The sequence below is a fragment of the Micropterus salmoides genome, unplaced genomic scaffold, assembly GCF_014851395.1.
Source record: "Micropterus salmoides isolate LMB-PRFRI ecotype aquatic unplaced genomic scaffold, ASM1485139v1 Ms_hic_scaffold_16, whole genome shotgun sequence".
In the NCBI taxonomy this organism is placed as follows: Eukaryota; Metazoa; Chordata; class Actinopteri; order Centrarchiformes; family Centrarchidae; genus Micropterus; species Micropterus salmoides.
Genome location: NW_024040707.1, coordinates 19,852,259 through 19,877,024, shown reverse-complemented (window position 1 = coordinate 19,877,024; position 24,766 = coordinate 19,852,259). Strand labels below are relative to the sequence as shown.

At 40.9% G+C, this 24,766-nt stretch overlaps 3 protein-coding genes across 5 annotated transcripts; 1 reads left to right on the top strand and 2 right to left on the bottom strand.

The window, feature by feature from the left end:
• Positions 1-408: 408 nt before the first annotated feature.
• amigo1 (adhesion molecule with Ig-like domain 1) lies at positions 409-8,073 on the top strand. Its single transcript, XM_038723768.1, has 2 exons — positions 409-1,029; positions 2,372-8,073. Exon 2 carries the CDS (start codon positions 2,471-2,473, stop codon positions 4,007-4,009), a length of 1,539 nt encoding a protein of 512 aa, XP_038579696.1. The 5' UTR covers positions 409-1,029; positions 2,372-2,470; the 3' UTR covers positions 4,010-8,073.
• A 2,631-nt stretch (positions 8,074-10,704) lies between these two features.
• On the bottom strand, positions 10,705-16,057 carry atxn7l2b (ataxin 7-like 2b). 2 transcript variants are annotated; one of them, XM_038723742.1, is made up of 10 exons: positions 15,927-16,057; positions 15,212-15,283; positions 14,763-15,078; positions 14,097-14,338; positions 13,784-13,866; positions 13,365-13,576; positions 12,646-12,826; positions 12,205-12,326; positions 11,039-11,729; positions 10,705-10,855 (listed from the first exon to the last, which is right to left on the bottom strand). In XM_038723742.1, the coding sequence occupies exons 1-9, from the start codon at positions 16,021-16,023 to the stop codon at positions 11,042-11,044; spliced, it is 2,013 nt and encodes a 670-aa protein (XP_038579670.1). In that variant the 5' UTR covers positions 16,024-16,057; the 3' UTR covers positions 10,705-10,855; positions 11,039-11,041. The 2 variants fall into 2 exon arrangements, with proteins under 2 accessions (XP_038579670.1, XP_038579671.1); XM_038723743.1 differs by having other exon boundaries at positions 12,646-12,823.
• A 2,021-nt stretch (positions 16,058-18,078) lies between these two features.
• Positions 18,079-22,159, bottom strand: sypl2b (synaptophysin-like 2b). 2 transcript variants are annotated; one of them, XM_038723496.1, is made up of 6 exons: positions 22,001-22,159; positions 21,777-21,854; positions 20,424-20,542; positions 20,100-20,304; positions 19,477-19,674; positions 18,079-19,380 (listed from the first exon to the last, which is right to left on the bottom strand). In XM_038723496.1, the coding sequence occupies exons 1-6, from the start codon at positions 22,016-22,018 to the stop codon at positions 19,258-19,260; spliced, it is 741 nt and encodes a 246-aa protein (XP_038579424.1). In that variant the 5' UTR covers positions 22,019-22,159; the 3' UTR covers positions 18,079-19,257. The 2 variants fall into 2 exon arrangements, with proteins under 2 accessions (XP_038579424.1, XP_038579425.1); XM_038723497.1 differs by lacking the exon at positions 21,777-21,854 and having other exon boundaries at positions 22,001-22,137.
• Positions 22,160-24,766: the final 2,607 nt, after the last annotated feature.

The following is a 24,766-nucleotide window of genomic DNA, read 5'->3' as shown; positions in this document are numbered from 1 at the left end:
AATGTATACATTATACATTCACAGAAATACAGGGAAAAGGTGGGATGGTAAATTATAATGACCACCATTTAGATTTAGAGCCTGGTTAGAGGGTAAGGACAGGAAGCTGTAACCTAAAGTTTGACCTTCAGTAATGATGATGCAAATGAAGTAAAAGGGTCTCCAAGATTTTTTTTTCTCCTGGGAGCATAAATCTACACAGTAAAGATTTGTCTCAATGTGACCATTAGGTTATTTGACTGATCAATGACATAACGACCGCTCAATGTCAGAGTTTATCATAATAGACCAATGATGATGATGATGTAGATTCAAAACAACCATAAAGGCTAGACTACCTGTTATCCATAATGCTATTATAAACCTTTAAAAACTGGTAATATTAGCCTACATTTTCTTGGCCAGTTAGAATGTTCACTTCCACCATTTCGGCTCTCCTCCAGGAGTGCGTCTCCGCAGCGCGTCTCTGCTGCGGCCGCTCTCGGTAAACAGCGCCTTCTGGGTTTGGACGCACTACCTCTCCCGAAATACACGTCAACCACTGCAGCAGCAGTGCTGCACGGAGACAGCAGCAGGCCTACAAGGAGCCATGGGGAAGCTTGTCAGCCACAGACTGCTCATTCTTAATGATCTCCTTGGCTGCTGATGAGACCCGACACGACCTGCTCAAAATGCGCCAGTTATAAGGACGGATTAACGGTCGTGCATACACAGAGCAAGTCCCGTTGAAAGCAAAGACAGCTGATTAAAACAGAGTTGCTTATCGGTGGTTGTCAGTAGTTTAAAGGACGTGTGTGGCTTTTTACGTAACCGTTTCATGCGTAATTTTGCACCGGGTATTGGATGCCGCGTGGACCAGTATTATTTTGGCGAGGGTGTCTCTACTGCTCACCCTCTTCCCTGCATCCCTTGTTGTCCTCAACAGCAGACACGGATTCATTCAGACGGGGGCTATCTGTATGCAGCAACATTTTAAACAGACCAGGACCTGTTTTAATGAAAGCCAACATCGCCGCATCCCGGTTGAAGGTACGGCTCTCTCGGTTTCCTTCTCCATTCCTCGGCTCACGTTTCCATGTTGTGCGTTTGTTTTTCGATCAGAATGGTGCAATGCAACGTTTGCACAGCTCTTCCATCTCCTGACATTTCCGAATATAACATAACGTAAATAGTTTCGTGATTTCACACGTTGAGTATTTTATTTATTTGTTCTTCCTCATTTTATAGTTTACAACAGTATTTTTTTTCTGCGTCTCAGAGAGATAAAGATCGAAAAAGGGGGAGAGAGGTAGAAAGAGAAATTGGAAGAGGAAGAAAATCAATTCATGTCTTCCAGGCAGGTGAATGCACATGGGTTAGAGTGAGTGCTGGATGTGTGCCTGTGTATTTCTTTCAAAGGAAGACGAGCATTGGCAGTAAGGGAAAGTTTGTACTGTATACAATATATGCGTGAGAAGCTATGAGCAAGACAGAGACAGCAGCTAATGTGATACTGCATGTTCACATAGGTGCAGGGGTGGGAAGTAACTAAAGACATTTTCTCAAGTACTGTGCAGTATGGACAATATATATTATTAAATAGTGTCATTTTGTGGGACTTGGCATTTTAGAGGGTGATCTTGCGTTCAGTAAATACTGTGCATTCATTTGAGGCTGTGGCTGCTTGCTCCTTCATTTGCATATTAAGCTTTTACCTGCCAAACAATGAATTAGCTCAAAAAATATCATGCATTTCTAAAGTTTTAACTAACACATATATAAAGCAATTATACCAAGTTTCACAGCATACTAATTAAAAGGAATCATTCTTCCCAATGAATAAATTTGCTTTTAATACTTAAATAAATACTTGTGCATGACTGTACAGGTATATTTAAAATAATGTTATAGATGGAAATAAGAATTTATGTTTGTCTCAAGGGATCATAATTGAACCAATGGGCATGTTTTATACTTGCACTTACACTACTGATGTAAACAAACATTTAACAGCATCTGAAACAGCAGCATCAGCAGCATCTAGTGTCTGTCCCTGGATTAAGAGGACTTGTTCAATGTGGGAGTGAGAGCAAGTTCATGTGCTCTGAGTTGTGGTGGTGGGGCGGTGCTTTTGTTTACATGTCTTCAACTACATTTTTAAATGCAGGACTTTCCATTGTGGTATTGTTGGGACTTGAATAATTTCCATGCACAACATGAATGTACATACGTGTCTCTATACAGGTGTTTGTTTGTTTATACAAAGCATGATATTCATTTCTAACTCTCTCTCTCTCTCTCTCTCTCTCTCTCTCTCTCATATATCCAAAGCACAATACATACCTCTGTCTAATGATAATATCTGTTCATCGCCCTTGTTTCTGCTTTTCAGGAATCAGGAATGCCTGCGAATGCTCCAGCTGCTCTCCCATGCTGTTCTCTGAGAATGGGATCATAGTAAACCTCTCTGGGATTTAGATCAACTGCTAGCATGTTGCAGCCTTCCACCAGAACAGGTGACAGCCTGTTGGAAACATTACCTCAATGGAGTAAGCGTCCGAGATGGGGCCTCTCCCTCACCCTCTGCGTGGCTCTCCTCTGGCTTCCAGGGGCAACGGGGTCTACCCTAAACTGCCTTAAGACGTGCATCTGCGCGTCAAACATAGTGAGCTGCTCCAAGATGAATCTGACCACCGTCCCGACAGGTCTACCACTCTACACTGCCGTGCTGGATCTCAGCTATAATGAGATAACACGGCTGCGATCCGAGTGGACCCCAGTCAAGCTCCTGAAGCTCCATAACCTCCTCCTCAGTCATAATGGTCTCCACTTCCTGTCTTCAGAGGCCTTCATATATGTGAAGCACCTGCGCTACTTGGATCTGTCATCCAACAACCTGCGGCTGCTGGATGAGTTCATCTTTGAGCCTTTGGTCAACCTGGAGGTCCTCTTGCTCTACAATAACCTAATTTCCCAGATTGACCGCTCAGCCTTTGTTGGCATGAGCAGCCTTCAGAAGCTCTACCTTAGCCAGAACCAAATCTCCCGCTTCCCTGTGGAGCTGGTCAAGGAAAAGTCCCACCTGGAGAAAATTAGCCTCCTGGATGTGTCCTCTAACAAGATCAAGACGTTACCCCTTGATGAGCTCCAGGGGCTGCCTGCTTGGATTAAAAATGGCCTCTACTTCCACAATAACCCTCTGCTGTGTCACTGTGATCTCTACACACTCCTAGCACACTGGTACATTCGAAAGCTCAACTCTGCTGTGGACTTCAAAGATGACTACACATGTATTCTGCCTGGTCCACAAAAAACCCAAGTAGGTATTTTTGATCTCAGCGGTAACTATATGAACTGCAGCACATTTAAGGAGGCAGATGAAGAGGCTTTTCTGGAGCAAACGGTGATCCTCGGCTGTGACACCAAACACAGGGAAATGTTAAAGACCTGGATGATGCCTGGTAATGTGGTGGTGACACCTGGAAGTAACCACACAGCCAAAGTCTTGCCAGATGGAAGTCTGCAGATTCATCCAGTGAGACCTGAGGACTCTGGGACCTACACTTGCTTTGCGACGAGCGAGGCCTTCAATGAGACAATCTATGTGGTGCTGAAGGTTCACAATTTCACCATGAACGGGGGCGGGGACACCCTGAACACAGCGTACACCACCTTGGTGGGCTGTCTGGCCAGTGTGGTGCTGGTGCTCATGTACCTTTACCTAACGCCGTGCCGCTGCTTCTGCTGCCCCAATAAGGGAAAGGCTCGGGGTGAGGACAGCATCCACTCATCCATGCTCAGTGTGACACCTACCCATGAGGACCCAGCTCTCAAGGCCGAGCTGAACAGGCACGTGGCGTTCATAGACTCCAAGGACTTGCAAGGCCAGAACGGCAAGCTGAACCCCAATGGGGATGAAGACGATGATGATCTGGATGCAGAGGCTGGTTCTCTTATGAAGGGGAAGAGGAAGAAGTCAGTAGCAGAGTCCATCAGCTCCGTCTTCTCAGACACTCCCATGGTGGTCTGAGATGAAACGATGGATGCCACATGACTGGATGTATACGGTACAACGTGAGCCATGTGTGAGTTAATGTAATCTGTGACCGACCTTGTGGTAGGAAATGGAGGAAGGATGCTCAACTGTGGTTGCTGGCAAGTGGAAATAAGGATCTCAAAGGGAGTAAAAAAAAACTGACTTGTTGTCGACAAGGACAATAAGCAGGACTTTTCCAGCATTTTAATCTGTAGCACTTAATATTCATACTGTGAAGGAATGGCAGTGTACATGGACAGTGAAAACTACTGAAGTCTTATGAGAGCAAAACGCAGACGATATATTGTTAATATCAGCACTCAGGAAGTGATCAATTAAACAGCTAAAGTATGACAAATACATATGAAACAGTGCACGGGATGAAGATTTGAAAACTTGCATATTGAAACCATGTCTGGCTCATAATTATATTTATTACAAGGACTAGAATAGATTGCATCTTACGTAAACATTAGAGAAAAGATACATTTACCCCACCTCTATCAACACTGGGACATAGATTTAGATAGACAGACTGCCGTCACCAGGCTATGAATACATCTGTCATTAGCTTTGAGTCATCCATAGAGAAACAGCATGCCATTATATGAGGTCCCAGACTGATCTGTATGAGTGGGATAAAGGAAATGTGGATTCATCAGACATTTAGTCATTTACATTGAGAAAGCGGTAGCACAAACAATATATTAAGAGGCCATTGCAGGTCATTCCCATCCTACTTCATAGCCAATACTTAGTTGCACTCAGATATAGTTCATCATAACAATTGTTATTCGTATTCATAGTCATATGTGTAGCGATATAGGAGATTGCTATTTTTTCCTTTGCTATGTTAAGGGATCAATTTACACAGAGGCATGGTATAAAATAGTTAAACAGCTTGAGGCAGATCATTGTTTATAAATTAACTGTATATCAAAACAGTTACTTCTTAGTTATTGCACATCTACAGAATAAACCAAAAGATACATTTGAAACCTTACACAGTTAACAATATGGAGCGCCTCCAGCAGATACACGTAAGGTACAGGGAAGTATTTTGTCTTAACTGTTCATCAACATATTGTTTCAATTCCGTATACAGGCAGGTACCATGGTCCTTACAAGGACAAATAGGCTTCTGTTAGTTGTCCACTGAGGTGAAACTCACTGCAGAGTTTGACTCCTCCTCTTAGCCAAGTTATAGCATTTGTTACACTAGCACACTAGAAGTTAAATACCAAGTCAATGTGAAAGCTGCGAGCTTGAGTTTAATTTAGTCTTTCCTGAGTCGTAGATTTAAGTATTTAATATTGAATTTTGCTCAGATCGACAATTGCCAGTTTCACCCTGAAATAAAATGTAGCTGCCCTGTGGTAGGTAGAAAAAGCTGTATGTTGTTATTAGTGGGTAAACATTAGAGTCTGCCACATAACAAAACCTACAGGGTTCTTCCAGAAGATGAAGCTTATGAATAATTATGTATAATAAAATAATAATGAGGCTGCGCATTATCTGACAGGAGCGAGCTGATTTTAGAGTTTGTAGCTACTGACAGGAAACCTCTAGTAAAACCCTCAGAAGATCCTTTTTATGAGTATAACTGAATCTGTTGTGAATTGAATTTACCAAGCGAGACACCTCGTGTGCTGTGCATATTTCCTTAACAAGGTTTAAAACAGGAGACTGTGTCTTGGCATAAACAAGAATGAGTGATTTCATTAAACTTTGCGGCGTTTGTGTCATATGAAACTGGGCTAGCCTGGTGTAAATGCTAATTGCATCTTTTGATGGAATGCGGCTTCTCTCTGCTTTCGATGCCTTTGTCTCTCTGAGCAGGAGGGGAATAGGTGTGTTATCATGAGTCACAGCAGCACAACACCATTCTCTCTGGCTCCCTGTACACCGACAGCCTCAGTTCAGCCCAGATGCGTTTGCTTTGTTTGTGTACCTCTGTCATTAAGAGGCTGCCCTTACGTAAGTTCAAAAGCAATCATTTAGCCAGGCAATGAATGTGATGCCCTTTAAGTAGTCTGTAATTTGTTTATGAGGGAAATGCCTTGAGCTTTCATTGAACATTTGCTCTCCCACTGAGACATATGAATGGAAAGTATAATGTTAGAAATTTACCCTTAGTGCTTTATAGTTTTCTGGTTCATCCAATCTCACAGTACAAGGCATAGTTATGTAAAATCGCATACATCTTGCAATTAAATGTCGGCATAGCTCTCAAATGTTAAGATGTACACATTTCTGGGAGCAAGAAGTTTTTACGCAAAATTGATGTTATATTCACAGTTGCAGTGTGCACCGCAGCATCTCCTGTGTGGGTGAGAAAAGGAAGTCACACTTATCAGAGAGGTGGTGTGTGAATCATTCCATTCCTCACACATAGGAATACCAGGTGGAGAAATAGAGAGCAGCAAAAATACCACAAGACGCACTTAAATAAAGCCACATTTACCACTACTGCTGACTGGCTGCAGTTGGCGAAAAATCTGTCCAATTTTAGGGATTAGGCTCTATGTTTTCCCCTTCTAGAGGACCTGGACACTTAAGGAATCCTGAGAAGCTACTAAATGCCAGTCACACAATCTGAAATGGCTAACTAAAATACACAGATATAATGGCTGTTGAATATCATACATTGAACTGCCAGCCCATCAAGGAATAGCACGTGTTTGCCCAGCAGTAAAATCAAGTTAAATTTGCCATGGCTAATGGGTGGTCTACTTCTCTGAATTGTCGCTCAAAATACAAGTTGCAGTTCTGTACTGTGAAAATCTAAGTGCTATTGTGAAGGTCCTAGAAGAGTGGCTTTGTTCTCTCCAAAGCAAATCTGCCTTCCTATATATATCTATATATACAATATATATATGTATTAAGACTCACTTTATGTGTTCAGTATTGATTAGTTGTGTACTGCTATGTTCTACCAGTGTACTGACTTTATTCTTGTATAATCTGATGTTGTTGATCATTTTGCATTTCGTCTGCTGCTGTGCTACTGTTAGTTCTTTCAACATTCAAGTCTTGACATAAATGTTTATTTTTTAAGCAGGCGGGGTTTAGTTTTTTATTGAAATAAGATGTATTTTACATTTTACACTGCTGACAAATATGGTTAAACAAAAAAAAACAAAAACATACTGAGCATGTATTAGAAACTACACAGGAAGAGTGCCGGTTTGAAATCATCAAACATGATACATCCTAATGGGCAGTGAGTATGTAGCCGCCAGTTATTTTCAATCAGTATTTGACTTTTCCCTGAAAGCCATAAAGAATTCAAGGAGAAAAAACTGCGATTTATCAGATGGTGGCTACGTCAGGGGATGTAGGGACTTGTAGGTAGGTAGGTTAGTTCTCCAACAGATATTTTAAGACAATTAAAGCAACAACTTTTCTGTCTAAGGTCAAAGAATATTTTTTATAAAAGCAACGGATGTAGGAAAATCAAGAGATCTCTTCACACAATGGGATTTGAAGACGGGATAAATAAATCTTCTCAGGACTATGTCAGTTTTATCTTCTGATGTAATACGATGTGAAAATTCCATTTTAAAGGTTTTCACATTTGCAGCATCATTAAGACAAAATCTTTGGTTTGAGATTTGTGCAGCTCACATGCCATTTGCTATTTCCTATAATTGCACATTAACGGTTCCCTAAATGATTATTTCTCACAGATTAGGAAAGTAAGTGGTCTCATTGCCCGACACACACATCTATCTCCATTCATCTGACTATGTAGTAGCAATTTCGGAAAAAACCTTGAGGTGGTGGGGTTAAAAGCTCACTGATTTAACAGTGTGCTACTAAGTGTCCACAGCACAAGAACTGAGCTTTTAAGCATTAAAAGCACTGAGTTTATTGACCACTACTTCAAAGATAAGCTGGTTGGTCACTGCCATTAAACCTGAAAGGTCTCACAGCTTAAGTGGAATGGCTTTGCATGGTATTCTTAAGAGCTTCTCTGACTGCAGGATAGGTGCAACCTAGTAGGCATTAAAGATTAAGAATCCTGATCATTTGACTTAATAAACAATGAAGATTTACATTTTGTGCCGCCTCCATTTTACTGCTGTCTCCTACTGTTTCCAAAAATTATCTTTAACTCTGAACATGTAGTTATTTGCTTGTAAATCTGTGGCTGGTACCTCATGGACTCATTGATTCATCATGCCGCTTATTTCTGAGGAGCAACATTGATGGTTTAACTCCATCTAGTGGTGAAAGTAGGTAGTCCTTCCATCCATCCATCCATCCATCGTCAACCGCTTATCCTGTGTACAGGGGCGCGGGGGGCTGGAACCAATCCCAGCTTACATTGGGCGAAAGGCAGGGTACACCCTGGACAGGTCGCCAGTCCATCGCAGGGCCACACATAGACACTCACACTCACATTCATGCCTAAGGACAATTTCGGGGACACCAATTAACCTAGTCTGCATGTCTTTGGATGGTGGGAGGAATGAAAGTAGGTAGTGTACTACTGTAAACAATATAAACATTGACATTTACTGTCCACTTCTTTTATAAACTATAATAGAAATAATAACAATAGAGGAGTTGACAAATTTTAACTGCTTTCTATGACTAGAAACATAACAGCATAATAAAATGTGGAAGAAAGAGCAACATTTCTCCAAGGGGAATAAGACATTTGTATACAACGCCTGAGAGAACCCCTCATGTTATTGCCAAAGACTTGCAGGAGGACCTGATAAAGGCAGGAACAACAGTCTCAGTACAGACTCAAAATAAGCAAGGGCACCGCACTTCATTCTTGATCAAAAAGCACAAGAGAAGTCGACTTGAACATTCAAGAAAAATTATGGATAGGTCTGTAGATGTCTGGGAGTCTGTTTTGTGGAGTAATGAGACCAAACTCCGACTGTTTGGATCCATGGATCAACAGGATGTCTGGTGTAAGAAGGGCAAGGCATGTGACAAGAAGGACGCCGTCCTAACAGTCAAGCATGGAGGTGGGTCTGTCCTGTTGTGGGGGTGTTTTGCTGGTAAACTTAATGTGACTGGCTTACATAGATTCTTTGGAACTCCAGGCCTTTTGGAAGAAGAATGTGATGCCCTCGTGGGTTAATTGAAGATTGGTAATTATTGGGCTTTTCAGCAAGACAGTGATCCCAAGCATACGGTCAAGTAAACCAAAGCATGGTTCAAGAGTGGCCGTCTCAGTCCCCGGAATTGAATCTGATTTAAAAAATAATTTTTCCTGTAGGCCTTGTACTATTAGTATGCTCAACATTGTGTTCTCAAAAAGCACTCAAATATGTATTCTTACACTTTCTTTGAGTGTTTACCAAGGCCATAGTTCAAAAGTTTTCATTAAATTTTATTCACATCACTTGACTGTGTTGCAGGTTAAGGGGATTTAATTATTTGGATTGCAACTGTGTACTATATATACAGTGTGTATGTATATATACATGGCCACACAAATGAGGTTAATTGTAGCACAAAAAGAAGGGGCAACATTGAGGACCACAGAGGTGTCGCGGTGTCGCAGTGTCAGTCAGCCAATCAAACTTACTGCAGCAGATGAAAGACACAGCATGCTTACTTCCCTTTACGATTGTGAGATGTTCCGCAGTGCCATCAGCTCAGAGCTGCTGAAAACAGTTAGACCCCGGTACACCCATCCACTGTCTGGAGAAGTCCGGTAAGAAGTGGCCCTTCATGGAAAACTTGCGTCCAAAAAGCCAAACCTCTGACGTGGAAACAAGGCCAAGCGATTAACTCAGCACCAGTTGGGGATTTGATCAGAATTAATGGTCTCCTCAGTGCTGAGAAGGAAGATACTTACTCATCATGCAGTACAATCAGGGAGGCATCTGATTGCCCCCAAATTTATTCTGCAACATGACGACCCCACATACAGCGAAGGTCAGCGTAAAGAACAATGAGTCCTGAAAGTGATGGTATGGCCCCCACAGTGCCCTCATCTCAACATCGAGTCTGTCTGGGAGAGAGAAGCAACAGAGGCTAAATCCACAGCAAAACAGAAGGTAGTTTTCCAAGGGGCCAACCTACCCGCCAAGTTCCTTCAAAGACTATGTATTAAGTGTACCTAGAAAAATTGATGCTGTTTTTGAAAGCAAAGGGTGGTCAACACCAAATACTGATCTTATCTGCTGCTGTTCATTCACTTTGCATTTTGTTAATTGATAAATATAATCTATTGACATGTCTATTTTTGAAAACAGTCTTACTTTAAAGCATTTTTCCACACCTGCCTAAAACTGAACTGATAGTGTTTACCTGGTTAAACAGGAACAAAACAATGCTTTCTGGCCAACCACTTGACAGCTTGCTTCCAAAGAGCAGATAGCACCATCTGGTGTTAGAAAATCAAAAATGATCAAAGTGGCAATTACAGAAAAACTTTCAAACTTACAGTCAGTTTTCATAGTTTTAGTACATGAATGAGAAACTGCAGATTTACAATCTTTAATGCTCCATTAGTACAGAGTCACAGTAAAATAAGAGACATAGGGCTCTAAGGATTCAAGAACATTTTATTGTGTTTCCATGAAATGACATTTCATTTTAGCAGCATGATGGGTAGATTGAGGTATTTTTATATTCTTACACAGGTAATAAACTGAGACATTTAGTCTCATGGAAAAATAGACATTTTGCTAAATACACACAGTAATATGCACACAACACACACACACACACACACACACACACACACACACACACACACACACACACACACACACACACACACACACACACACACACACACACACACACACACACACACACACACTCTTCTCCAAGCGGTCTTTTTAAGGCTGGCCTCTTCATTGGCTGTGAAGATGAGAGGGAAACAACAACTGTCACACACAAATGCATTCATTATTGTTCACACACACTCGAGCTCAGATAAAGTACATGTTCAGTGCCATTCATTTTTAGGCCTAAAGGGAAAGATCCACATCAACAAAAAAAAAATGGTATGGAACCTACTGCATAGCCAGCAAGTCTACTCACACTTTAGGAGTCAGACCTTTTCTCCAGACCCCAAGCCAGCACATCCCCGATATTCTCTCCCTTCCAGGCAAGGAGGCCCGAACGGGAAGGGGAAGACAAGCGTTGACACTTGGAAGTTCTGGATAGTGAGGAGCTCAGGGCCTGTGACTCATTGCTGCTTTTACGCTTTTGGGCAATAGTCCTGTGGTCATAGCCCACCAACTTCTGCTGAATCCCTGGGGGCCTCCCTCTGCTGCGGTGGGGGCGGTGGAGAGGAGGACATGGCTTCTTTCCGTGTGAAAAGGTACCATTTACTGGTCCTTGAGAGGTGGGTAAGTGCGGCTGTTCCTTCTCATGGAGGGGGGGTTCCCTGATGTATTTGGAAGATTTCTCCTCACTGATCTGTGAAAGCTTGGCAGCTATCGGTGCTGCGCTTGCATCTTGCATAAGCTCCACCTCCCTCAGCTGAGCCTTGCTGGGTCGGCCAACAGGGTTGCGCCGTCGGCCAGGCCCAAGGCTCCCAGAGGTGGTGGAAGAAGGCGGTTTGGTACTGTGAGAATTGTGCTGACTGCTTTTGGTTCCCTGTTGTGAGGTAGACTCAGGGCTGAGGGAGCCAGTGGATTTGGAAGGTCTGGCCCCAGTCCTGACAGGTGACCCTACAGCTGGAGGCGTGACATGACGTGACCTGAGACCTGATGATTGGGGCATTTTCCTGTAAGTTAAAAGGACAAACATGAAGCTGATTAGAGTTTCTGTATTTCATGGAAATGAAAGCAATCCTGAAAGCAAGCTGATCCTCCCAAATGTTAGCTAAGATCCCTGCACAACTACCTGCTTAAGTCCTGAACTCTCCATTAAACACTTGAAGTAGGCAAGTACACTAAAGTCTGTTGATATAATGAAAACCAAGTCACTTGTCAATAAAATGAATCCCACCATCCTCTTCAAATGTTTTATTTCTGGGATCCTTAACCTATTTTCTTATCAGATGATTAAAAACATTTTAATTAGCAATGCACTATACATTTTGTTTAAAAAAGGTATTTATCACTTAACTTAATTTATTCCTGCAGGAAAGAAACCAGATTGAGCTGAAGAGCGGATACTGGATTCTGAGTCGCCAACTGACTCTTTTCTTCACCTTGCCGTGCTCAAAAAGGTGACAAGTATAGAGTAGTGGTACTCACTTCCACAAATGTGTGCCGACATGGTGCTCCAACATGGCACTGAGGGCAAACCGCAGGTGGTGCCAACGTCGGTCGAAGGTGAAGATGCTGCAACCCAATGTGCGGCATCCAAAAGTGCATAGCTACAGAACAGAAACCGTTTTATAAATATAGACACGTTCATGTGTCCTTTGGGGAGGTGCTCATTTCCACTGCTGACAACAATGATTTTAAAAACAATTCATAGTGAAATGCATTGACCCCCACCCCCTTTTTGAAATTTCAACTGAGAAAAATAAACTGAATTGTGCTTTCACTCTCTAAATCTATCCAACTACTTAAAAACAAATATTTTCCTCTTAAAACAATCATACAAAACTATTTTTGAACATGTCTGAAGGCCTATGATAGATATCCCAATCTACTGTCCGCTACTGTGCTTCTGTATGTTTCTGCACTCACCCCGAGAGGTTTGGGGTGCCAGGGTGTTGCAGGCAGGTCTGAGGCTCCCTCCTGCTCACCGTCTTCACTCTCATCACTTGACAGCAGGCTCTGGTTGAAGGGATACGGAGGCTGTACCTCCGCTTCCACAGAGCTGTCGCCTTCCTCCTCTGGAAAGATGTCTGAAGGATCCTTAGACCTGCTTTGAAGGCAAAAGACGGTACTATCTGAATGATAATCTCCAACTTTACCATTCAGAACATCCATCCATCCATCCATCCATCTTCATCCGCCTATCCGTGGTCGGGTCGCAGGCATTCAGAACATGTATTTTTCTAATTGAACGTTATGTCTAATCAACACAATCATCGTTTGTTTTGTATGCTTGTAACTTTCACTATCAGCTGTGTCAACTCATTATGGTGCAAAATGAAAAACTCTAATGAAAACGGGTGTAAGTACAGTTTGGTTGCAATCTAGCTGTGACCTAAACGTAACCAGATGTACATTTGGAGATCTGCAGTTCTGCAATATGCCCTCACTCTGCATCGCTGCGTGACACTGTAATTGTAATTATGAATTTGTAATATGCAATTATGTTATTTAGCTTTCATTTCATTGTGGCCGTGTTTATCTAAGCTCACCATTCAGAGATTTACAATATCATCTCCATCAACAATTTGTAAGGGTCATGAGGTATTTTTGTGAATCAAATTTAATTTGTTGTTAATTTGTCATACCTGAGAATGTGACAGCTGCTGTTTAAGTTGTATTTACTGCCCCGAGTTGTTATTTTCTCTTCAAACGCTTCCAAATGTTGCTCTATGTCTTTTGACTTGACGAGAAGCTGCTCCACATGTCGACCTGCACAAGCAGCTCTCTGCTCCACTGCCAACTGATCAAATGTCTTAGTCCGTCCCATTGTTTTCTGCTGCTGGTGGATGGAATCAGTCTGTGTAGAAAGACATGGGAGAAAAGAAGAGGCATTACATCACATCTCCTGAAAAAAAAAGAGAAACACTTTAATTTTTCTGAATAACAAATGCAACCTCAAAAGACAAAGACAAAAGAAGAATACATCTGTTAATATAGAACAAGATAGAAGATATTGGTAACAGTACTGAATAAAAAAGGTCATGACAAGGCACTGAGAGTTTACATTGCATGTAAGCTCCCGGCTGCACAGCTTCGTCCTTTCCGGATCCAGAACTCTGCAGTGTTTGTTCAGGTCACATTCTTTCTCTATGGGAAAGAAAGCAAACACAGTAGTCAGTGAGAAACAGCAGGACACAGACTGATGACAAAGACTATATGATAAATTTTTCAAAACAAAATAATAATAGACAACATTTCTCCATACAATCTAACTATGCAAATACTGCAACTTACAAAATATCATTCCCAGGCTAATACACTTAATGTTTAAGGGTCCTTGACATTTACAAGAGGTGTTGTATAAACAGCAGACTTACTGCTGATGTTTTTGTACATCCGACTGTAGGTTCTCGTTCCCCGCGGAGGACTGCGAGAGTCAATGGACTGCCCAGCTGTGGGCTTCTGCACAGAGGGTCTCTCTGACAGAGAAGTGTAGGAAGAAGAGTGGCCAGGGGGCAGGGGTCCTAAGTGCCACGGAAGAACCCTGGGGCGAGGCGTGGGGGAGGAGTGGTGTGGAAGGGGAGAGTTTTCCTGAGGGAACTTCTCCACTGATGTAAAACTGCAGAGGTAGTTAGAGATGTAGTCTTCAGTATTAATTTAAAAGAGTCATGCAAGTCAGGCTTGCAAATTAGAAACAGAATTCAGGTTTGTACAAGTCCCAAATGACATGAAAATTAAGACAGTTTCTAACTGGGTTCACATTTCTCAGCATTTCATTTTGTTTGCTAAATGTAAGTCTTTGTGGATGTGGGTTCCTTGAAGCTCTGCCAATCTGGTCAGTGACGTATCACTTAAATAAATAAACAAAGAGAGTTATTGTATTCAATGTCGACTCTAATCCTAAACACATTTGGTTCTTTTTTAACCTCCATCATACACACTAACAATTGTTGTACCCACATCTGTCTTCCTACTGCTCTAGTTGCAGTTTCAAAAAAGCACTTTTCCTGTGTTGTTACGAGGTAAATAATCATAAACAGTACCTCAATGCCTCCTTCTGGGTCTTGGTAAGCTTGTGCTGGTGGACAGGTATTGCTGCTGAGGAGGGGGCACTGGCTTCATGACAGCTGTCATCCTTCTGTCTCGGTCTTGAGGAGGACAGATTTACGGGAGGGCGGCCAGGACGAGGTTGCTGCTGTGGAGCCAATGTTGATGACTGGCCACACATCTTAATGAGAGGACCATGCCGCCTCTCACAGTGCTTCTCAAAGGCTTGAGGTTTCACCACCTGGCCACAGTGGCTGCACACCACCAGAGAGATCTCATCATGTGCTGGGCAGTGACCATATATGTGCATGTCTGTAGAGGAGAATGCAAAACAGTAGAGAATAAAAGAGTTAAAGTGAAAGTCATTTTTTGATACATCAACTTGAGGTAACTTAATGGGTTCCTAAATGCACCCAGAGTTAGTGAGTTTTATGATGGTTTTCACCTTCTTTCCTGAGGGCCATGGTCTCAGAGCAGTTCCTCCCATACTTGCTGCTGTCTTCAACATTAGACCCAGCTGCATTAAAAGGCAAAAACGGTCAGCATGAAATATTGGGTTGAAGCATTTCTGTAACCCTATCCAAGAAGCAGGTTCACTGAGATATCTGGATATCTAAGCTGTGTTATGTAAAATCCGGTGTCATATAAGCCACTGTAACAGATTTGCGGATGTTTCGCCGGGTTTTACTTAGTAATCCAGATAAAACTTCATTCTTGAAACTTCTCCAATCATACACCCACTGCCAGCAACGCCATTGTTATCTGGTCCAGTCGCAGCTCTGTTGGCTGGTCAATTTTGCTGTTAGCAAACTCACGTTAGATAAATCCTTCTCAAGTAGTGTTGTTGTGTTTGATGTGACAGTAATTTAGCATAACAGGCTAACGCTAACGGTTCCTTTACCTGTCCAGAGGTACGCCGTTCGCGGTGTATTTACACCGGTGTTTGATCACTATATTCGTTAGAGACAAACATTTAAATGTGTTTTTTGTTTGTTGCCAGTTACCATTCTTAGCAAACTCACCCTGCACTAGGACCCAGAGGGTCTTTTGTTTGGGTTGCCCTTTATGCCGCTCTATGTGTATGTAACAAAAAATAAATCACAGGACATTGTCACTGTAACATGATGAAAACCAGGTCTGGGGGAGGGAATGTGACTCACCGTCAGATGGTAAAATATTCACCCTATCTATCCAACAACTCCAGTTTAATCCGACAAAATCGTCGAGATTAGGATTTCGCCGATGTAAAGCGGCCATTGCTGCTCTTGCGCGTTCACGAGGTGATACCGTCAGTTCATGCGCCTCACATCCGCGTCACAAAGCTCGCGGCCGTGGCAAAACGTGTGGCCGTGTACAAATAGCGCTATATTAACGACCGAGGAAGTAGTTGTTAGAAAAGTTTATCTCAGTGTAACTGTATTTTACATATACACGTGATAATGTTATACACATAGGCTATATACTTACACACTTACTGTAGCCTGTAACGTTATACACACACACATACAGTATCCTGCTGTGCAAGAGTTTTAGGCAGGTGTGGGGAAAATACTGTATAAGAAAGTTAATAGCCTATGTTAATTATATTATATTTATCAATTTACAAAATGCAAAGTGAGTGAACAGAAGAAAAATCTAAATCAAATCAGTATTTGCGACCAACCTTTACACACAGTCAGGGATTTTGTAGGCATATCCTCAGGTGTATGATTAAACAGTTATACCAAACAGGTGCTAATGGTCACCAATTCAATATGTAGGTTGAAACACAATTATTTACTGAAACAACTTGACAGCTTACTGTTAAAAATCATACACCAGCAAGTTTGAGCACAGCAAACGTGCAACGCTGATGACAGTAGTGGTCGGCCAAAGAAACTTACTGCAGCAGATGAAGGACACATCATGCTTATTTCCCTTTGTGATTGGGATACTTTGTGATTGGGATACGTTCAGCAGTGCCATCAGCTCAGAGCTGCTGAAAACAGTTTCCCTGGTACACCCATCTACTGTCTGGAGAAGTCTGGTCAGAAGTGGCCTTCATGGAAACAAGGCCAAGCGACTCAACTATGCATGAAAATACAGGAACTGGGGTGCAGAAAACTGGCAGCAGGTGCTCTGGACTGATAAGTCAAAATTTTAAATATTTGGCTGCAGCAGACGGCACTTTGTTTGTCAAAGGGCTGGAGAGCGGTACAAAAATGAGTGTCTGCAGGCAACAGTGAAGCATGGTGTAGGTTCCTTGCAAGTTGGGGATTTGGTCAGAATTTACGGTCTCCTCAATGCTGAGAAGTGAAGGCAGATATTTATTTATCATGCAATCAAGGAGGCATCTGATTGGCCCTAAATTTATTCTGCAGCAAGACAACAACCCCAAACATAGAGCATTGAGAACTGTCTTCAGCATGAAGAAGAACAAAGAGTCCAGAGAGCAATAGTATAGTCCACTAAAAGCCCTGATCTCATCATGACTCTGTCTGGGAATACATGAAGAGAGCAAAGCAACTGAGGCTGCTTAAATCCACAGAAGAATTGACTATGGGATGTTCTCCAAGATGTTTGGGCCAACTTTCCTTGGCGAGTTCCCTCAAACACTATGTGCAAGTGTACCTAGAAGAAAATGCTGTTTTAAAGGCAAAGGATGGTCAGCACCAAATATAGTCAATTTTGAATTTTCTTCTGTTCACGCGCTCTGCATTTTGTTAACTGAAGAATATTATCTATTATGTCTATTTTGGAGCTTTCTTACCTTACAGCAGTTTTCCCTCACCTGCTTATAACTATTGCACATTCTGTGTGTGGGTATAGTCATTATACATTTTTCACAGTTAAGATCCCTAGCACATATTACTAACAGACTATCTATAATATTAAACTCTGCTTAATTACTACCCAAATAAATCCAGACACTATAACTGACAGTGCATGTGACTCTTAAGGTGGCAGGGGCTGTTGCATCTTTCCTTGTACATGCCGCAGATTAAATTTTAACTGCAGCTTCCTTGCATTTTTAGGACATATTTGCTTTACAGCAGCCACTACCACAAAATAAATCTCTGATTAAAAATGTAAAAATGTCAAGTATTTTTCTGCTCAGATACAGGTTTGTGTCAGCAGCAGATGATGTCTGGTAGAAGCAGCATGAATGCCACCTAGTGAGTGTCACACTGAAGAACAAATTAATAGTTCAGACATCAGCTCTTCAAACCAAGTGAATCAGGAAGTGTTGTTTTCCTGTGTTGAAAAATGCACAGTATGTGTGCCACCTCCAGTGAAACGATCAGGCATCAAAATCAGACGCATAACAACATATCCAGCTCTTCCTTTTAATGATGAATGGCATTTCATGTTCACAAAGCATCTTCCTGCACTGTAATAGGAACACCAGTCTCATCTATGTGACACTTTATTACAGTGGTGGATCAAGAAAGGGTCAATCAAAGTAGGAAATCATAATATTGGCAGAAATAGAGAAACACATCTTGCCTTTCCTTGTAATAAAGAGGAGGTAGAAGCCAGGCAAAGCAAGAAAATATAAATAAAAAGGTTAGATATCAACAACCAACAACTAGCTACAGCTATACAGTTGAAAGTACAGGAGTTTTCTGGGGTAATTCCTTCGTTTAGATATTTGTTCAAAAAACAAACACGTCCTTTTCAGGAAACAGATCACAAATTCTACCTAATAAAAGTGTAATAATTTTAAATGTAAAATTCATAAAAGAGCAAACATGCTCTAAATGGATAAATCAACTACATTCAACATTATATTCAGGTGCTAGGCTAAAACAGCAAATCTAGCCTTACATAGTTGAGGTGATGAGGTGCAATGTAACACAAAAAAAGATCATTAATAATCTCATATTGGCAACGGAATTATTTTTTCCAATGAACTATTTAACATGAATTCATTGGAACTTCACTTTTTATGCCTATTGCTGTTTTATGATTGCACTGACTTGTGTTAATAATTAAGGCACAATATTTACTATTTATTAGGTATTTTGTAATTCATACACTCAATAGCCCTGAGTATTTTTGTTTGTTTGTTTGTAAATGTTGATGGCAGAATGATGTGCGGTACAGATGGCAGTTAACAGGTTGACAAAATTAAGTGTCATTTTGATTTATCATCAACAAGGCTGTACAGTCCACATCCGCAGTTGCATTTCAGATAAGGGGCAGTTAGATACTTGTGCATGAATATGTAAAAACATGCAAACTGAGCATCTATGAGAATAACATTTTTGACTGCTGCAATTTCCCATATTGATTTTGACTGTGAAAATATCACATTTTAGTTCCTTCCTGAAATGTATTTGAGATAATACAGCCCTAAATATAAAACTAATACAGAGCAAAAAAGAAGCAGTCAGTTTTAGAGATGTATACCTTGCATTCGACAGGATTCATCTTTGAATGATTAGTACCGAAACGACTCACTCAGTAACACTACATGTTAGACAATTGTGAAATGAGGAAGCTGGGTGGTTATGAAGGCCTAACTCCCCCTTCCACATCTGCAGGCTGGTTGGCTGATTTGTGGAAATGTGTTTCCTTATAAATGAACCAGCAGTTGCCACCCCACAGGATGAGGTTAAGAAATCCAAAAATCTGCCAAAGAATAAGACATAAGTCAAATATCCCAGGCTGTGGTTGTACACACAAGTTTAAGCATGTTTGAAAAAGAATAATTTGCATACAACTCACCACAGAGGCGTTTAGTCGGCCCATGTGAGGGACAGCACCTGGAGAACACTTGTTGCTGCTGCTGCTAACCTTGCAAATATCAATAGAATTAAGAATGGTTGAAGGACTGGTGGCCCACTTCACATCGGACAAGCCTTTAGCCCAAGCAGAAGATGATGCCAACCACAAGAAGGCAAAGGCCGCAGTCACCAGCAGGTCCTTAGAGAAGAATTATCAGTATAAAACATTTAAAGCGACCACAGAGGTAGCTTCACTCAAGGAGCGTTCTTGGACAGTCAGCATGTTCCTTAGTTGCTTGAAAAACCACACCCTTCCCACTGTTTCATTCACACTACTCTGTTAAATGCACTGTCTCTGACCTCCAGTTGGATTCCAAGATGAGGTGGAAATCCAGCAGCTGATGTCAGATGCAAAATTTTACACACAAAGCATTATATTATAAATATTGCTTGCCCTTGCACAGATAAAACTACATGGATACATTCAACACTATTTAAGTATTTAACACCGTGTCATTTCAGCTCGCTCTATTTTTAAGCAATGTATAGACTGAGAGGAAGCGCTGGCTAAGCACAATCATTTCACCAAAACAACAAAAAATATGCAGAATCTGGACAACTTACAACAACGGGGCCACGACTAGATTCTCTATATACGTGATTGTAGCCCAAGTAGAGGACCAGTGTGGCAGTGCTGTAGAGAAAGGCAAACACTCCAATACAGACGTAAAACTGTGCAGAGGATCTGTGGTCTCCAGTCAGATAGAAAACGGTGGTGGTAGTAGGACTGCTTAAGCAGTTTGGGACATTATACGGATGCTCCATCAACCTGTGTAAACACAGATAGCATATTTTGTTATTATTACAACCCTAAAAGTAAACACACTCGTTCCACACTGTAAAAGGGTGTGAGACTGTTTGCGTTGGCTCACACACACACACACACACCTGAATGGGTAGTTAAAGTCTGCCGTTACTTCTTGAATGGCACTCCCATTGCACTGGATGTTGATGCTGGTTGTACCGCTGTAACCTCCAGTCGTCGCAAAGGCAAATATGGAGAACACCTGCAGCCACAGGTGGTAGATAAAGCGAGACACGTTGGCATATGAGGATGTACAGGACAGGGTGCTGATCAAGTAGTAGTACACACACACACACACACACACACACACACACGTTATGCAATACACTTTCGACAGGAAATCCTCATCTTAATCACAGGGGCCCATCACTGTGAATGGTGTCACAGCAGAACCATGTCCTTAAATTTAAAAGCATACAGTAGTAGTTAAAGGAGTAGCCATATACTGAAAATACAATGTTTTATCCATAACAATACCTAAATAGTAAAAGTAAAAACATGAATATTTGCTTAGGAATGGTCACAATAAACTTTCGAACAAAATGATTGATAGCATGTCTTCTAACCCAACAGGACCTTCAAACTACAATCAATAAGGGAATTTCTGCTACGATTTTGGAAAGAGTTCACTTCTCCTCTATGTGGGCTGGACACTCTCTGATTCGATTTAAAGTTGTACACTGGGCGCACCTCTCCAAATCTAAAGCTAAGATAGCCCCGCAAATGAACCCCATTTGTGACAGATGTAAATCTGCAGATGCAAGAAGATGTTCTGGCTCTGTGGAGGGTGCTGGAAGGCTATTTTCAAAGCTCTCCCAATAGTATTAGCAATTATGAGTGTACTTAGTGCCTAAAATATGATATTTCGTTGTGTACACTTTGATGTAGGCCTACATGTATACAATGTTGTGAACTGTTCATTGTGGGTGGGAATGTATAGGCCTAAACTGTGAAATTCAATAAAGTATAAGTAATTGCAAAAGATAATTATAATGGCAATAATAATAATAATAATAATAATAATAATAATAATATTGTCAATCAGAATATCAACCATAACGGTTATTAAACAAATACAGTGATTTTCACACTATTAGATACATAATTAACTGCAGGTGCTAAACTGAACATGCTAACACGGATTAGCTTGGAGTTTGAGCACATATAACTAGCGATTTATAGGCTGACATTTTGATGTGCTAATCTGATAGACATAGACGGATAAACGCTCCCTGAGCTACCGTGCATACCATTTTTGAAACAGCTTAGAGGAGTTGCAGCTTCTTCAGGCGCGGAGTGGGTCACACGACAAACAGCGTAATCAATTTGCAAGATATTTTTTGAAACCAGGGATGAACAGTTCATGTAGAAGACACTCCGCCATTGGCCATATGGTAACTTACCAAAGAAAAAAAATTGAAAAGACGTAAAGTTACCCATTCTAGCACACGGATGAATGCCAAAGGCTCTTTCAGAGGTCCTAAGTCAAGACTGAATCCCGAAGTCAGCACTTTCTGATGAGAAATAAAGATACAATGTAAGGAAAAACTAAAGCCGTTATACTGCGGAGTAATTCACACGCGGATAGGTGTGTTTGCTAAAAAGTGTCCAATCATGATGCGCCATAAACTCTGATCACTCTTCCTGTCAGGGCCGTTACCTGGGCGACAGATCCCATCGTTTGTCCGGATAAAAAAAGGGCCGTTGGTATCGATTATGTGCCTCCTGTCCTTTGACTTTTGCAGCTGTCCTCGGGCTTGTCAAACTTTTCTCCAACTTCAGCGAATCGTAGTAGAGGACACGTGATCACTGACGTCGACAGGGGCGCTGCTGCACAGAGAGGTTCAAAGTGCTGAAATGTGGTATTTAAATGTGGTTATGAATTCATTGCTTGTATGTTTGAGTCTGTGTTTAAGTACTTATATTTCAGATTATGTAAGCTGTTCTAATAGTTTGATATTTGCAACAATGGAAGAAATGTCCAGAACATTTTGTGAACGCAGTAAATAGTTATATTAAGTATCAAAATTAAAAGTAGGTCTACTCATTTTGCAGAATGGGCCTTGTATAAAAGAATAAAGAAATACCATTGGATAGTTATTATTTCGCTTGATTGATTACTAATGTATTGATATGTAAGCAGCATTTAATGTTGTAGATAGTCAAAGTGGAACTAATTTACTCATTTACTGTGCTTGTAGGCCTACAGTATTTAGCTTTTATAATTTTATACTGTATACACATTCTTATTTACGCATTGTCATGCACACTTGCACTAGCCTACTTGTACATAACCCTGTATATACTGTTGTAGTAATGTGACCTGTATATAGACATCTCTTGCATATAACAGTTATGTGTTTATGTTTGCTTATACTGTATTTGTTTAGCTTGATATCTTGTAGTATCTGTATGCATGTGTATTGAAAGCTACTGAGAACTGAGAGTGAAATTCCCATGTGTGTCAACATACTTGGCCAATAAAGATTGTGATTGTGATATATGTACATGGCAGTGCTCATTACAGTGTTCATCTTACATAATGGATATTTTAATTTTTAAATGCATAATTTGAGACTGAGTATTATACAAGGATAGTGAACATCAAGAGCCCCCAAAGCTCCAGATTTATTGCGTGTCAATTAGTTGCAAACAATTAGATGAATTGATTTTGATCAGAATTTGCATTTGGTTCTGCATTATTTTCTAATTTTGTCTTGTACATTGGTTATTTTAGTTTATATCGTCTTCACATAGTGTGCATGCCTAAATCAAGTTTTGCTCAATCAAATTACCATAAAATGACACATTGCGAACCTGGGGCCACTTTTTATACAAGACAAGTACTAGTTGGCTTCTGGGTCTCTGGGTGCATAATTAAAGCATATTGTCTTGGAGATGACAGGTACATACACAATGTACAGAAGTCAGGAGATGTGTAGGGGGTCTGTCGGGGCCCAACAACAACTTTGTATATTATACTTTTGTTAAATAATCAAGATCATAATGACAATGATGGGTGAAAAGAAACAAAATACATCAAGCTGCTTCGAAAAAGGTGAAGTGCAAACATTTCCTTCCAAATGGTAAAAGTCAAATGCTTGAATTATTCAGCTTATTATTCTGTTATGTCAAAAAGTCAAAAAGTAATTTTGTTTGTTATATGCACCGAATAACATTGCATCATCCAGAACAGAGAAAATCTTGTGACATGGCATGTGACAACTCCGCAGTAGGCATTAAAAAATATACCGGTAAGTTAAAATGTCAGGAAAAAATATGTATACATAACAATAAATAAATAATGTAGGGCTATCTTTAATTATATCTATTTTTACAAACTGTAACTCTACATATGTTAAAATCCACCTAAAATCAGAGTATCCCAAAAGTACTCTGGGTGGAAACAGTGAGTGCACAGTAATGGCAATTACTTTTCACTAGAGGTCGCCGTTTCAATAGAGACTACATGAGCATTATTAGTATTAAACTAGGAATTTTTAGTCCTTTTTGTTTTTTTTTGTTTTTTTTTAACAAAACCAGGTATGTGTTTCCCATGAATCCCATCAGTGTCATGTGATCTCATTCACACACCGGTTGTACTTAATTCCCTAAGTTTGTGTCAATGGAAATGCTCATTCTTGGGTTTGGTAAGCAGGGAAATGTAGGTACACTTAGTTCCATCCCTTGATTTGCCTACTTTCTCTCAACACACCATGCAGCCAAAAAGGAAAATCTGGGACCTTGTAGAAAGGCACAGTCCTCATCCTAACAGAGTACATCTCGAAGGAATAAGAGTGGCTTTGTTCTCCACCTTCTTGTTGACTGCCTACCATGGGGGAGGGGCTGCAACTCCATTGTACAGTCCCTTAGTGGAGGAATGCTGCTCTACAGATCTGATTGTTTGGCTTTTTGAATGAACCTGGGAATCAAGAAATGCGTAAGCAAGACATAATACACAAAAGATATTCCCAATGTTCCAAGCCACATTTGAGTGCAGCTAGATTATGGATTCAAGTTCAAAGTTTCAGGGTTTTGGGTTTTGAAACCATTGAAACTTGTTCAACAGCTCTCTATTTGTGACTGATAAGATGACACCTTTTGTCAACTTGTTGTCGCCACAGGCTTGCAAACTCATCAGACAGGTTGTGTCACACCATGAGAATGAAATAGTCAGCATGACTATCATAACAGGTTCCTCAAATCTTCTACCAATAGAGTTTTAGGTGTTGCTCTGGTATAGGTAACAATGTCTGCCCAACTGTTGGTTTACAGATAATATGACCTGGCCCATACAAGGGAAACCTAAAACTGTATATTGTTATTAATGGATTACAGTGTGTGGTCTGTAGTTTGAATATGTTCAGTCAGGTCTATAGCAGCTATGTGTACAGGGATTTTTTTTTTCTGCAACATATGACCAGTA